The 16,661-nt window shown below is 31.4% G+C and overlaps 1 protein-coding gene across 2 annotated transcripts in view; it reads right to left on the minus strand.

Annotated features, from left to right (window-relative positions):
- The window catches only part of ELP4 (elongator acetyltransferase complex subunit 4), a 209,780-nt gene that overhangs the window by 122,774 nt on the left and 70,345 nt on the right, over nucleotides 1–16,661 (minus strand). For both annotated transcript variants that reach the window (XM_011000437.2, XM_064492477.1), the window contains exons 6-7: nucleotides 12,669–12,753; nucleotides 8,485–8,673 (exon numbers count right to left, since the gene is read on the minus strand). In XM_011000437.2, the coding sequence (XP_010998739.1) occupies nucleotides 8,485–8,673; nucleotides 12,669–12,753 (274 nt within the window). The remainder of the gene's footprint in view (nucleotides 1–8,484; nucleotides 8,674–12,668; nucleotides 12,754–16,661) is intronic.

Here is a 16,661-nt window from a genome sequence, read left to right on the forward strand (position 1 = left end):
TATGACCTAGTACTTAAACAGCTTTAAATTACAATTAGTTACAAGCATGTTTTGTCTCAATATTAGGAAATAAGTATCACTCTCTTTTGAAGACAGTAATCTTTCTTTAAGGGAAGGTATGCATCCAAGTATATAAACAGGAATAATTCAAAACTTTTCATTTTCTCATAGGTATTTTTCAGAAACCTTGGAATACCAAAGGTAAAAAGCTTAGTAATTTTATTTGTAAAATTAATACAAAATTAAATAAAACTTTACGTCTTTTCTGTACACAAAAAAATGATGTAGTAGAGGATAGTCAATAAGAAAAATAATGTTAAAGATCTTTCCCCCTTTTTTCTTCTATCATGTTCAAGGAGACTGAACACAGAATCCCTCCCTGATTCTACTCCCAGAACAGTTGTGTCCATGCCTGGACACTGGGCATTATAAAGACTATGCAGTCCAGCAGCCAAAGATTCCATATGCCCAAACAGATGACTCAATCTCCATACTGTGATGAGACATTTCACTGTTTCTATCACTAGTATATTCAAAAATTTTGGCTCTAAATAGTACTTAAACAACCACCACCACTACAAGGAACTATAGTATGAATCACTGCATGAACCAAAACTTCATAAAGTAATTTTGGGAAAAGCAAAAAGATATTTAAAACCAAAATTATTTTTCATTTTATGTCTTATTGAACATGCTTTGGTTAGAATAATTATAATAAAAGGTTTCTAAATAGCTACTTTTTTCTCTTAAAGATGTACATGAACATTACTGCCAATTTTAAGTAGCCTGTCCTTATTTAATATGCATATTTACACTAAGACAAAATGGCACAGATACTGCTACTAATGATCTATATAGACAGAAACTGTTTACAGATACTTTGGAGTTTATCTGTGTAAAAACTTTCAAACATCCTTTACCAAGAAAGCAAATTAGATACATAATGCATACAAGCTAAGATTTGATTTAAAAAATTAATCAGATACTAGCATGTGCAAAATGAAACAGAGGAAAAAACCTGGAGCTATAAAAATTAATAAATCCCAGGCCTACAGTAGCAGAGTTGAAACACATTTGTATTATTTGTTATTGCAGAGAAAAACAGACTCTGTTTACAACCTAGAAGACTTGTAAGAAGTTATTTTCAAAGACTGGAAATCAACAAATACGGTGTAGAATTAAAATGAGTTTAATATGATTCAGTTTATTTAAAAAAACTACCTCCTTTTAAATTTTTAAAAATGTTAACTTCTTGCCACCTATATCTGAACAGTCAAGAAGATATAGAAAAATTAAAGGTAGATTCTTAGTTAAAATATCTTGATTAAGGAATTAATGAAAAATTGATACCTAGAATATATTAATTTATCCTTTAGTAACTGATAGTCATGATCAAGATATTAAATCTAATTTTCATCCTTAAATAGTCTTAATGAACTGAATTTTAAAAGACCATTTAAGATATTATTCTCCTTAATAAAGTACATTTAAAAGGATCATTTAAAATAGATTAAGTTATATGACAGAAGGTGTTATGCTTTCTTCTAATGATGCTTATGTCAATAATTACATAAAAAATATTTTCCAAAATTTTATAGTTGTAAACTCACAAGAGTCTATTGTTCCTTCACCATGCAATTATTCTCAGTTCTTGTTTTAAGAATAAAAGATTTCACACTGAGAGAAATTCACAAGACCCCTGGAGTCCACATTTCATAATCCCACATTAGTGGTTAGTTCTAAAGCCATCCATTGCTTGACTTAGAGTTTAGATGCTAAAATATTCGGCATGAACACAAAAGTTCATGGATGCGAAAAGGTTTGTTCTGAATTTCTCTACATTAAAACATACTGTATCACTTACTTTAGAGGGTTCAAAGCTTTAATATATTAATATTATGGAAGATCGATTTGAAAATTTATCAATTAAAATAACACACTAAATAAAACCTCATTCAATTTTCAGGAGAAATATAGTAAGGGCCTTCCTGCTTTTCTTCAAGAAAATGAATTTTTCTTGGTATATGCTAACTAATGCTGATGACAGTTTTCTTCAGTGAGATAGCTGGGGAAAGATTCCACAGATCAAATTATTGGAAAATAGTGGTTATATGATAAAAACTGAGTAAGGCTATTACTGACCAAGTGCCAATGATGACAAATAAAAATATGTTATAGGCTAATTTCCAAAAATCTGTTCTGAATGAAATGAAATCTGTTCTGAATGAAAGAAAGTTTAAATAGTTTACCAACTAATGTTCTACAGGCAAATACATTAAATGCTAGCAAGAATAGGAATTATTGTAAAATGAGAAAATATTATTTCATATTTTATTGTCAGTAATAAGGAAATTTTCATTTTGCATTACTATAGTTAAGGAGAAGTTTATTAGCTTGTTTATATTTAAATATGCCTTAAAAGTGTAGATTATGACAGCTTGAATACATTAGCAATGATAAAAAGTAAATTTTCTTTTTGAAAGGAAAACTGTGAGAAAGGTATAGAAAAATAACCTTCCCTATTTTAATTACAACTCTAAGTGCTTCAATATTTTCTGACAAACAGTTTCAGGTAAAAGTGCTTTCAATCAGTAAAAAATACAAACCAAGAACAACTTGTCAGAGATTGTGTAAATAAAATTCATAAGCTAGGGGAAATTTATTTTCCTTTCAACTTGTCGATATAATCATAATAAGGCATGAAACTAAGTTTTTATTTCCCAAAAGAATAAATGTTACCATTTATTCTTAGGCAGAACTGTCACTGGGAATTGAAAATAAAATTAACTTAAAAGGCATAAAATATTTGTATAATTTGGAGGTGGATGACAAATTTTGCTAATAGTAAGCCAGTCCTCATTTAGACCAGAAAACGTTATAGTTTCATATCTTGCTAGATATGGAAATTAAACAGTATCCTATTGGAACAGCTTCAAAGTTATCATTGTGCAAAAAATCTCATTAAAAAGTTTTGAAGGATGCACAAGCATTTGTGTTTCTGAGTACATGGGGGAAAAGCAGCAGAATATTCAATGCAACTGAAATATAACAACCTTTAATATGGAAATTAATACTTCAGTTTTTAAAAGTTGAAATATTATTCTCATACTTAAGATAATGGTCCATACTTCCTTAAAGAAGGAAGAATTTCAAGGTAGGGTTTTAGTTACTTTTCTTAGATGTAACCTTTTCTCTCTCCCTCTTTTTTTTTTTTTTTTTTTTATCCACAACGACCTACACTCGACAACAGAGTTTTGAACAGTTGAGTTGTGAGAATGTGAGCAGCTGCTGTTATTATAACTAAAGGTCTGTCTACTGCTTGAGTCTGAGAGACCACATGTTCGGCTGTCCTCTCATCTTGCCATCCTCACCAATTAACTATTAACATGGAGGGCTGTACACATGCTCTTGGGGGCTCTTTAACAGGCTTCTTGGCGAGTGGAACAACTACACAGCAGGGATCTGGGAACTGAGTAATGCTGGAGTATAGGGGAGCCGTCCATAGTTCTGCTCCTTCTAATGACACTTTACTCCATAGTTCAGCATGTAACAAAGTCTGTATTTAACTTGGCCATTTTCACATACATTTTAAATACAGTGTCTTTGGGCAGATATTAAAACTATATTCTAGCAAGAGACAGTATGAGTAATATCACTGCTTCATGGAAAATTGTTTAAGACTATACATATATATGTTTTAAGACATTCATAATATATTCAATGAGTAATCTTAGTGTTTTCACCACACAGATATTTAGAATTTATTTTTATACATGTTTCAATGCATGCTTGTTATTTCCTATGCTGTGGTGAATATAATCTTTAACTCAAAGGAAATAAGATATTTCAAATTCAAAGTTGTGAGGAATGAAGACAAAATAGTTCAAATGCAAATGTAAAACAATTTTTTTCACTCTACTTGCAAAAGTCTTATAATAACAATAAGTTAAAGTCAGTTTTGAATCCATGTCATTATTTTCCCTATTTTAACTTTTCTCCCTCTTTGCAATTTCCTTAACTATGTGTTCCTTCTCTACAATGAAATTAAACATGGGAAGCATGCCAAAAGTACAATAAAGGGTAACTAATCATTACTGTACAAGTCTGACAGAATGCTAATAACTCAAGTAAGAACACCAATTGGTTGTTTTACCAATCTAAGAGAAATAGATAATTTATATACTTTCAATCTAGTGTTACTTTATATAACGTATTCAAATAAAGGTGTCACAATTTTATTATCTATAAATGTTTAAGTATATGACAGAATTTCCAGGGATATCACACTGTATTTCTCTTTCCTGCCAGAATCTACTTTACTATCAAATTCTAAGCTCAAGCATCCAAAATACCTATATATACTGGCTGCTCCATCCGTCCTCCCATTTACATTTGCTGGAAAAACTCCAGGAGGATGGGACCTTGTTTGTCTTGCTCACTATTATATCCCCATGGATGCCTGGAATAGTACTTGCAATAAATATTTGTTGATTGAATAAGCTAAATTATTCAATCACCATTTAAACCTTGACTTAGAGTCTGCAGGGATGGCACTGGTCATAGTGGAGAGGAGGCTGACGTATGTTAGAAAGAGTCGTGTTACAACAAGGTGATGTTATTAAGATTTCAATGGCCATCTGACTTCATCCATGCTTCCTCACCTGTTAAACCTGTAAGAAGATCTTGTCAGTGTCTTTCACAAGCAGGGACAGAAAGCTGAAGGTTTCTATTACTTTGATGGACTCGTACACCTTAGTTTTATAGACTGATCTTTGTTCAAATTCTCAACTTTGGAGGCCTGTGTAAGTCATAATCATGCATTATTAACATATAATGTGCCTAGCATGTGCCAGCACTGGTATTGCTAATTCTCTAAATTTTTACAGATGAAGCTGAGGCTGAGGAGGTTGGGACTTGACTGAGACCTTGTAACTAACTGGGTCTATCTCCTTCCAAAAGCCCAGGCTCTTTCTATCATCCAGTGCTACTTTGACACAGTCTGTTTCTTTACTTTGACCCTACTTTACTACTTCCACTGAATAAGCAGGATAGTATGGTGGTTAAGAGTATGGTAACTGGAGGGGAACTGCTTAGGTCTAAATCCTGCCACTCAACTAGCTGTGTGATCTTGGAAAAGTCACTTAAATTTTCTGTCCTTTCTTTTCTTATCTGTAAAATGGAAATGATAGCACCAACAATATAGGGTTATTATAAGTATCACATGAGTTCATTAATATTAACTGCAACTGGCCTGTAGAAATCACCATGTAAACTTTTATGAAATAAACTCACAGTCCCCTGGTTCTGTGTATGCATGTATCTTTGATTAACTTTGTAAACTTACTGCTTCCAGTTCTTATTTGCTCTCCATAGCCTACACATTGTGATTTTCCTTGCCAGTCCTTAAGAGCTTTAAGAGTTTTATCTCCTATTTATATCATGACTGATTTAAGGAAACTGTTAAGTTTTACATTTTTGTAAATATTTTGATTAAAAAATGTAGTTGGGTGTCATGTTCAAAGAGCAAGGGAATAATTTTATATATATATAAATTTCAACTGATATTAGGGTCAGAAGACTATTATATGATAGCTAGGCAAAACTGTCTCAGGGAGAGACTACGGTATACTCATCACCAAAGTCTGACCTTATGTTTCTTTACTTCCATTTCAAAATAGTGTTTTTACTGGTATTTTAAAAAGTATAAACTTTATCTCTTTCAGTTATAAAAGGATACCAAATTTCAAACATTGCTTATTGTTCAGACATGCAGTTTACCTTATCATCTCAATCATTATTTAATCAATAGTGCACATAGGATGATTTGAGGTCTTCTGATAGTATTACTGCTGTTCCCTTTTACACAAAGGCTAGAGGAATCACTGTCACAAACATTCACAATAGGTTTGGAAACTCTAAACAATAATGATGATCACTTCCAAAATTTAGAAAAAAATTTTTTCTTTTCTTTTTTGCCTAAGTACCTTTAGAATAAATAGAAAAATTATAAATACACATATATTTATTTCATAATTGTTTTAGATCTTACATTTAAGTCTTTGATTCATTCTGAGTTAATTTTTGTATATGGTGTGAGGTCAGGGTCCAAACTTCATTCTTTTGCATGTGGCTATCTAGTTATCCCATGTCATTTGTTAAAGGCTATTCTTTTCCCATTGAATGGTCTTAGCATCCTTTTTGAAAATTGGTTGACATAGATGTATAGGTTTATTTCTGGACTCTCAATTCTACTTCGTTGATTTATATGTTTGTTCTTATTCAGGTACTACATTCCTTGGAAAACTCTAAATTTCAATTATTTGTGATATTTCTGTTAATTTAATTAAATGCAAAGTTCTCATAGACCTTTGGAGTGTCACCAAGCATAGTTCTTTTTTCTTTGATTTGCTTGAGTATGTCATTTAAGTTCATACCTCAGCTGTAAAACAGAGATAATGCTTTATGTGTCCAAAGACAGGAGCCTAGCTTAGATGAGCCCTTCAAGTCCTTTCTAGCTCTAAGAGTCAAGATTCGAGATTTACAAATTTTGAGAGAATGAGTTCCAGAAAAAAAATCTGTTACATATTCTAGTAGAGTTTTCCCATAATATGGTACTGGAATCTGATTTTCTGGGTTCAAATTATGGTTTCTCAAGTATTTAACCTTGTTCTAATTTAATTTCTCTGTACCTCAGTTTCTTTATATGTAAAATAGAGGCAATAATAGTATTTACATAAAAACTCTATAAGAACTGTCAGGTCTCAACTTAAAGTGTTTTTTATTCGCTAGCTGCTCTCATTATTGTTATGAGTGCTATTTCTTAGAGAAGTAAAATAAAACTCAAAACTTCTCTGCTGTAATTCATTCCAAATCAAAGCATCTTAGTATATACATTAGAAAAAATGATTTCAGTGATTTAGTTATTTTGACTTTCACATTCCATCCATTGTAGATATCTTATTTCTACTATCATGTCATAGTAAAAAAAAAATGTATAGATATATATAGATATAGACACATACATACTGTGGAAATAATCCCAAACTTTCCCTTTGAACGCTCTTAAGAAAAAGGGTGGGGAGTGGGGGAGGGTATAGCTTAGTGGTAAAGTGCATGCCCGGCATGCACAAGGTCCTGGGTTTAATTCCCAGTACCTCCATTGAAATAAATAAATAAACCAAATTACACCCCACCAAAAAAAATTAAAAAAAAAAAGAAAAGGGGTGGGGAGTGATTACAATGGGAGTTCAGGATTTGCAGATACTCACTACTATATTTAAAAAATAGATAAACAGCAAGGTCCTACTGTATAGCACAGGGAACTATGTTTAATATCTTACAATAGCTTATAATGAAAAAGCATATGAAAAGGAATATATACATGTGTATAAAGATCTATGTATAATTGAATCACTATGCTGTACACCAGAAATTAACACAATATTGTAAACTGATTATACTTCAATTAAAAAAAAAAAAGGACTTTTTTGAACTGATGAGGAAATCTTACAAAGACCCCTCTTTTTGTTTGGAAAGACTGGTCTCTTTTTCTGAGAGTGTAGCTTGAAGAGGAATATACACAGAAACAGGGAGGGAAGAAGGGAATTAGTCCTACTAAGATTAGCATTTTTTTTTCAATTTTTTTTTCCTGTGGTAACATACATGTAATGTAAAACTTAACATTTTAACCATTTTTAACTGTACAGCTGAGTGGTATTAAATACCTTCATAATGTTGCACTACCATCACCACCACTAGCCTTCTCCGGAACACTTTTCATCTTGTAAAACTGCAACTCTGTACTGATTAAACAATAACTCCACATTCTCTCCTCCACCCAGCCCCTGGTAACCACCATTCTACTTTCTGTCTCAATGACTTTGACTACTCTAAGTACGCCATATAAGTGGATTCACAGTATTTGTCTTTTCGTGATTGACTTATTTCACTTAGCACAACGTCCTCAAGATTTATCCCTCCTGTAGCATGTGTCAGAACTTCCTTCTTTTTTAAGGCTGAACTGAATCCCATTGTATGTATTTGCTACATTTTGCTTATTTGTTAATCTGTCAATGAACAGTCAGGTTGCTTTCACATTTTAGCTGTTGTTAATAATACTGCTATGAACATGGGTATAAAAATATCTCTTCAAGATCTATCAGCTTTATGATCAACGAAAAGATACCACAGTAAAATCAACCTCACATCACAATGATACTAGCTTCACAATACATCAAAGAAAAAAAACAATGAAATGAGTAAGGGTGAAATCATCATATACTCATTGAATGTTAAAACCACAAATACGCAAGAATTGAATAATCTAATCTAAAAGACATCTTGCTGTTCTGGCATTTCAAGCATCTGAATTCTCTTTTATCCAAATGGCACATGAAAATAATTCATCAGATTAATAAAGCATTTATATATTGCTCTTTAGTATGAGTCACTAGTCGGGGAAAAATAGTTCTGAGGAGCTCTTACCTGGATAAGGTGTGTTGGCATTGTGATGATACAGGCTGAAAGAGAGGCTCGCAGAAGACCACGGAGAACAAAGAGGAACTTTGTAAGACCATGACTGTTGTCACTGTTTTCTGTACAGCAAATGTCATCTCCCCACAAAGGTGAACCCAGACTCTGGATTCCTATTCTTAAAATGTTTTTCTGTTTTTTCTAAAGGAAAGTGAGAGAGAGGAAAAGTCCGTCAAGTTTTATTGAAAACAGGATACCTCTCTTACTTTTATCTGCCCATTCTTATTTTTATTCAAAACAGATCAGGGAGATAATGTCAACAGATGTGGTAAAAAAGCTTTACATAATAAGACAATATAAAGGAAATCTTTTAGATCACCAGAGTATAAAAAAAATGGCACAACTGCTTTGTTGTTGTTATTGTTGTTTTTAATTTTGGAAAATTTGAAGAGTATCACTAGCCTCAAGCTTTTTTTTGTTTTGTTTTCATAATCTTTTTCATCATTTTTAAATTTTAACAGTGACTGCTCTAAGAATTATATTTTGAGTCAATTAAAGTAATATATAACAAATCATGGGTAATAAAAAAGAGAATCTAAACTAGAATGCTTACAAACCATTACAAAATTCTATCTTTCAATAAAGGACAAAGTGCTCGATATTTCTTAGATAAATTCTATCATATACACTGCCTACTATTTTGTTTGAGAAAAGTCTAAAAATGTATGTTTTGGGGTTTTACATTTTACACTTGCCTTTATTTTTTTCTTCTTGAAGCTGTTTTAAAATAATAATTTCTTTTTAAGGAGAATTTATTGACAAAAGGTTAAAGAATGAATAAAACATTGAAATGTTAGAAGAGGAAAACCTAAAGGAACAGTAGCTATTAAGATAGGTAAGATAGAGACTCACAGTCTGCTCTGTGCAAGTAAGTAGATGTATAATTCTGGGCAAAACACATACATTTCTTAGGCCTTAGTTTACTCATCTCTAAAATAAAAAGTGATTTAGAATAGAACATTGCTCTATGAGTCATATAATTTTCAAATATGTAAAGTGATACAATGGCCTGGAATGAAACTATAAGAATGAGATTAAAAAAAGAAGAATTTGGTCTAAGAACATTTGAGAACAACTTCCTCACTCCAAGGACCTGAAGCACAATGACACTAACAAGGCAGTTGGTCCAATTTTCTTTGCTGGCTGCATTGAGGTTATAACAGACAACCACCTAAGATACCATATGTTGTGATCCTCTACAGTCTATAAAAATTGTTTTCTTTTTATCCTGCATTACTTGAATAAAATGAAGTACTAAGATGCATCATAGTACATGTTAGAAAATAAGTTTCTAATGAATTCTTGTAAGGTATCTGTGAGAGATCATAAGTTATTCATTTTTCTCTATTACTTAGAAACTCAGAATTTAAACAAAATGGTAAGACTAAAATTCATTTTGCCATCCCTAAATGTGTTATCTCATGAACTGTAGCTTAAGTTAGATTCCTAACAGAGAGAACAGTCTGGAAAAAGAGAGAGACAAAATTTCCCCCCAAAATCTAGATATCAGAATAAAATCTAATGGTAAAAGAAGAGCAGTGTCATATTGTTTACCTTGCTAACATTTCAGAAACTACAGATCAGCTGTATTTTAACCACAGTCACCACTGTCTACTACTGTGGTATCAAAAAGTGCCTGCTACAAGTTTATAACAAAAATGCTGTTAGGTGCAGACACAGGAGAACCACAGTTTAGTGACTTTGACAGTTACACTGATACACACATTTGCAAAGAATGAAAATATTAAGTCAAAGAATGAATAAGTGGTAAGAATTTAAGTGAAGTAGGTGCACAGCACATCAGAACATAATTGAGCATAATACTTCTACACAGAAGATACATTTCCGTATTTTAAAATATGATAGCATTGCAAAAACAAAGACTGAGTCATGCATTTCCTGTATTGTTTGAGGCATATAATTCCTTTGCTACACTGTATAACCAGGGGGCAGGCATACTATGAGGCATAATAAAATTTAAAAAATTAACTTTTGCTGATAGCTGAACAGTAAATAAATAAATTTATTTCTATGAGATCTAAAATATTTAATCTAGTACTTTAAGTAAAATCAATGTTCAAACTTCATTTATTATATATTTCTTAGATATCTGAGTCAAAAATTAAAAACAAATGAAATTATGACAGAAGTTTATAAATGTCTCCTTTCCAAATATCTTTACAGATGAGCTACAATACTTTACTTACTACCAATATTAATTATATGGTAGTATATAATATTCTGTGTCTTATAATCTATCTATATTTGTTGCCACCAGCTAGTTTAGTTTAGTAGAAAATGTAGTGATAGAGAAAGTAAGATGAAAATATCCTTTTAAAAAGGAGGATTTATTTCAGTGTCAGAATATTATTTTGATTCAGGAATACTATTTTTTGAAGTAGCTTGTTAGATGCATTTTTGTGGCTTCTGGAAATCATTTAAAGTTTCTGAGACAGATGTAAAAGCTAGATAATTTAGCCAGTGATATAATCCATAATTTAAGATTATGGAAGTTCATTAACAATATTTTAGTCCTTATAAAATTAGAAATATATATTTATAACAGCTTATTGGTATATTTTAATTAAATTTTTATTTTTAGCCTTCTTGGTATTCATGATAAAAATGCCTATCTCAAACCTGTTTAAACTTAATGAAAGTCAGTAGGTATAGAACCTCTGGTTCAGAGACCCAAACCAGCTCCCATTTGTTGTCTGTCAATATTCATGAAATAAAATTTTTCCAGTAAAATTGTTTACTGAAAATGGTGTTGATTCACACTCAAATAAACAACTAAGAAAACAAATCTTTCATTCTATTCCAATAATAGCTTACTTTTCAAAGGTTCTTTGGATGTGTGTGTATATGTGTATGTACATATAGATATACATGTAAGTATGAGTGTATCTCTCTGCTATTGCCTTTGCTTTTCTTGCATTTAAAAAATTTCTTGCTCTTAAAAGATGTGCCATCATCCTGCAAGAGCAGCAGCTCTGCACACTGTACTATAGGAACTGTTATGACATGCCTGTTTCCATAGTTACCAGAGCGAGTAGGGAGAGGTGTCTGTCAGGGACCAATTTACCTCTCCAGACGGGCACTGCCACCAAAGAGAAGACATGGTGCCCATAAATCTTAGCTAGGACCAAAAATGGAGCAACAATGAGCAAAATAAAATTGTATTAAATACCATGGGCCATCACAAAAACTGTAACATGGATGAAAAGCCATCTGTAAATGAATCTCTGTGCTTTGCCAAACACACATAAGTATTCTCAACCTGCTATTAACCTGTGATCAAAATAAATTTTAAAAGTATTTATTTTTCCATGGACAAAGTGTTAAATATAGTGACAAAGTTTATAAGAATATTTAAAAATCTATGCTATGAATTAAAAGCAAGTGTAGTTGATAATGCCAAAACCAAGACTTTTGGCTTCTTTGTCTCCTTCAATGAAAACAATGGTGCTCTGGAAATAATTCTGCTAAAATAATATAAAGGAAATACAAATCTTCTAGCAGCTTTAGCAATTAAAATCACCAAGGAAGAATTGTGAAAGGCATGCTATCTAGAAATAAAATTTCCCTCATTTTAAGTTAAACTAACCAGAACATTTTAATCCAGAGAAAGTTTTTTAAAAAAGAGTGACAGAGAAATGGTTATTATAAAATATTTTAATATAGCAAATAAAAATGCATCTTTTATTCAATGAGATAATTCAAAGCATAATATAGTAAATAAAATCTTGAAAATAATTCTTACTCATAAGATAATTTAAGATTAAGGCCTGAATGACAGAAATATAAAAAATTTAGATAGGAAAGTACAAGTCCTGCAGATTTAATGGTAAGTTTCAAACTGTGGCTATTAATTCTGGGTACTACAAATACATATTTAAAAATAATTAATGTTGACAGTGTATATGAACATCTTATGTGCATCCACTGAGAACTTAGCTAAAATTCTAAATACACAGTTAAACTAAGGCTGCCTCGCTCTGCTTATTTGTATCTTCTCTGCTTAGAAACAGCTTGTTCACTGTTGATTATTCTAAGACCTTCTGGGTCTACCTCTAGAGGGTTTGGAAACAACATTACATACATGATTATAAAAAGGTTTTGAAGGTACTCAATACCTGGGGATTGGATCCATCAAATCCTTCCTCATAAATGATGTTCTGGATAAACTGAAGCAGCTTTAGGTAGCCATGGGTCAAAGAACTGTTGATAAGAAGTGGTTTGAATACATAAATGGGCTTATTACACAGGAAATACAAGTTGTAAGCTAAAACATTAAATAAATAATTAAAAGGTATATATTCATGAGATTACTTAAATGTAAGATGAGCCAAAACAGTATAAATAATTTTTAAAATAAAAAGTCAATACATCCAGGGAATAACTTGCAATGCCCTATATTAACTAGCTCAGTGTTCTTGACATCATGGGAAGATAAAAATCTGTGGAGACTGAGATGACTTAATTATGTCAGGCTTAGTTACCTCCAAGAAAATTAATGATTTAATGAAAACCTAAAAGATGAAGCCACCATAGCTTTTCAGGAGTAATCATAGATAATTAACACACAGTTAATAAACTGCTGTGCCAAGTACACCTGAATCAATGTCCTGATCACCTGAGCTCATCTTCCACCAAAGTTTTAATTTTCTCAGAACGAATCGCTAAAATAATAGTAATTCAAAAACTCAAAAACATGATGTTTTAAGACAAATGAAGGGAAGTGAGTATAAGCTCCACTTTTGTCTGTAAAAAAGACAAGAAAACAAATACATGAATTTAAGAAGATAAACTTATTTCCCACATGACTATAAGCATTAATATTACTATTTTAAAGTATTTTATAAACACTATGAAACATCTAAGCAAAAATTTAGTAAGAGTGAAGAAAATCATTAACTGAGTTTAAGATTCTTCATAATGGACAATCTGTGTGCTATGTCTGACCATTAAACGCCATGATGATGAAATTCTGGAGCACAGCAATTTCATAGACACTGAAGTGCCTAATACTGCAAAAAGCTGTGGATGACCTTAAAAATAAAAAAGTATTTGGTTTACTGTGACCCTAAGTAAAGGGATCATATAGGCAGAAGAAGTGTCTGTCCTAAGGAAAGAAGGAAATATAACTTGAAGCATTCATATAACATTAAAGGATATAAGAAGTTAGGAAGTGCAGCAAACTGCTTAAATCAATGCATGCAAAATCAATGGTAAGTGGTTCAGAAAAAATACATGCACATCTCTGTAAACATCTTATTGAACAGTCTCACTTAGCCCAAAAGCACCTCTCTATCAAAAACAAAAAAGAAAACCAAGAGAAAAGAATGTGTTCTGTGCAAAACAGGTATTGCTCCAATTGAAGGATCTGGTAGTACAGTTATTTCTCACATGCTTATTTCTCCATTTTCAATGAAAATACAATGAATTACACAGACCCATTTTTCTACTTTCCTGAGTAAGGAAATGTGTCTATAAATAATTATATTCCATAAGGACAAAGATGTGACTATTTTGTATCTTACCACGTATTTGTCCTGGCTAGCTCAACTTTCAGAATACAGAGTTGCTGTTTGAACACAGCAGATTGAATTCCTATTTGGGTCAATTAGCTTTGCACAGGAGCTAAAATCTGCTCCAAGGTCCCAGATTATGAAATGAATTCCAGCCAACCATTTGACGAATGTCACTATGGGTTAAAGGAGGGTGGATCAAAAACATATCCACTGCATCTTAATCCACCAATAATGAATTTACCTAAGACCATTATTATCTCATATATGCAAAAAGTTTCTCAAGCATTTTCCCTCTGCACAAAATTGTTCAATAACAAAATCTGCATTAAGTACTTGGTAGTAAATCTGTTTTCTAGAAGCACATTACTAAATACCACATACATAAATTACTTCTTAATTTTTTAGTTGCCACCATTTAACCAACCGACATGACCTGTTATTTATTTCAACTTCTCACAGCCTAAGATAACTATAGTAGATCTAAGACTCTCTTCAAAGTTTTGGGGCAGCGGAGGGGGGAGGGTTCTTTTGAATTGTAAAAACAAAAAGCCAAATACATTTTAGTCTCTTTCCTTATTTCACATTGACATAAACAATCCAATCACTAACAGTGATTAGAACTTTATAACAAAATAAATTTCTCCAAACTAGTTAGATTTCTAGGGAAGTAAGTATTTTGATGACAAAATAAATGGGAAAAATCAATACACTTAGGTATATTAATTGAGAATGTTCATTTTTTGATACATGGAATTAGAACTTTAAAAACTGAACTAGTTTATATGGTATTAATATTAAAATACTAAGTATTGTTAATTTCTATGAGATACATTCCTTGTCAGCAATATTTATAGTAATTTTTTTTGCTGAAAATAAATATCTTATCACCTAAAAATTTTAAAATTAACTCCCTTTAATTTTGAGGATGTTGTCTTTTGTTTGTTCAGCAGTCTAGTAACTCATAAACAGGAGTTGTCAAGAAGGAAACCAAGTTACAAATATGACCTGGCTTCCTCATTAATGTTTCCAAACATTTAACAAAGGTTAGGTTATCATAGTGCTTACAACATATCCCAAAGGCAGCGCATTTCAAATCATGTATACTATTTTTGTTGGTTTTCTTAATTTTCAACAACTTTTATAGTAAAATGATCTATCTTGAGATTCCACAAAGTACTTAAAATTATAACAGTACAAAGAATATAAAAATGATTATTATATATATTATAACTTAAATTTTTACCTTTAAAATACGAAGCATTTAAAATTTTCTTTGGTTAAAAAAATTGAATTGTCCAAGGACATTATTCATGTGTCTGCTATTATATTACACGTTGTTTGACAGGAATTAATTTCTTTATATTAATATACATATATGAATAAAAGGGGCCCAGTCACCCAATATAAATCTATATTCTGATGATCAAGTTTAACATTTTTTAAAAAGTTGATAGAAAAAAACCACCAAGGCTTTCATGCCTATAAATATCCCTCCTCCCCTGATTTTCAGTAAGACGTCAATAGATACTTGCATTAGAGAACATTAATTTATATCAACAAGTGGCACTGGTTTTCCTGTGAAAGGTAATTTTGTATTCAATCTCATTAAGAAATATTTTAAAAATTACTGTAAGAAAAAGAACTAGATGTAGTATATCTAGAAAAGAAATCAAGTAGATAATAAACAAAAGATAATTATTTTGCAGTTTCTCAAACAATGAACAAAGGAATAACTATAAAAGTCTTAAAGTGATCAAAGAATAAATGTAACAACAACAACAACAAAAAAAGCTTAGGTAACAGGAGACAAGATCTTATTTGTGAAAAAAATAAATTACAGAAATAAAATTAGTGTATGTAAAGTTAACTAGTTGATAAGTAAAAAGTTTACTCATAGATAATAAGCTCTTGAGTTTGTTTCTAACAAAACTACTTAATTTTAATTATATCAATTGGTAAAGTGGCACATAATAAATACTCAAAACTGTTTGCTTCACTGTCATAACATTTGATCTAAATTACGGTAACTTTGTCAGGTAAGCATAGTCATTCTCTCCATATTATGGTTGGGAAAATTAAGAACCATTAGAGACTAAGTGATTTGCCCATGGCTGTACAACAATTAAGCGACAGAGTGGCACCTAAAATTCAAGTTATCTAAAACTTCAAGTTACCTCTTTTTTGGTTAAACTTAAGATAAAGCCTCAAAGTGAGATCTATATTCAATGAAAAGTCTGTGGATTCAGATACCTTAATGTGGTTCAGATGAGATTTGAACATGGCTCCATTCAATATAGTCAGAGTATTCAGATGTATAGTTTTAGGAAGGTATTTTTCTTTCAGTTGCACTGGTGAGAACTTCACCTATAGGCCTCACTTGCATTAATTTGATACATGATTTATAAAAAAAAAATTTCAATATTGAAAAGCACAGACTTCTAAATAAACCAATTAGATACCAGTATAGCAGAGTGGAAAGTATGCTCAAGATCTGGGTTCTCGTTCTATTTGTACCAACAACTGTAGCAAAATGTGTGATTTGAGGCAAATTCTCTAATTTTTCTGCTCTGGGCTTCAAAATTTTCTCATCTGTAA

Source organism: Camelus dromedarius, chromosome 12 (assembly GCF_036321535.1).
Source record: "Camelus dromedarius isolate mCamDro1 chromosome 12, mCamDro1.pat, whole genome shotgun sequence".
In the NCBI taxonomy this organism is placed as follows: domain Eukaryota; kingdom Metazoa; phylum Chordata; class Mammalia; order Artiodactyla; family Camelidae; genus Camelus; species Camelus dromedarius.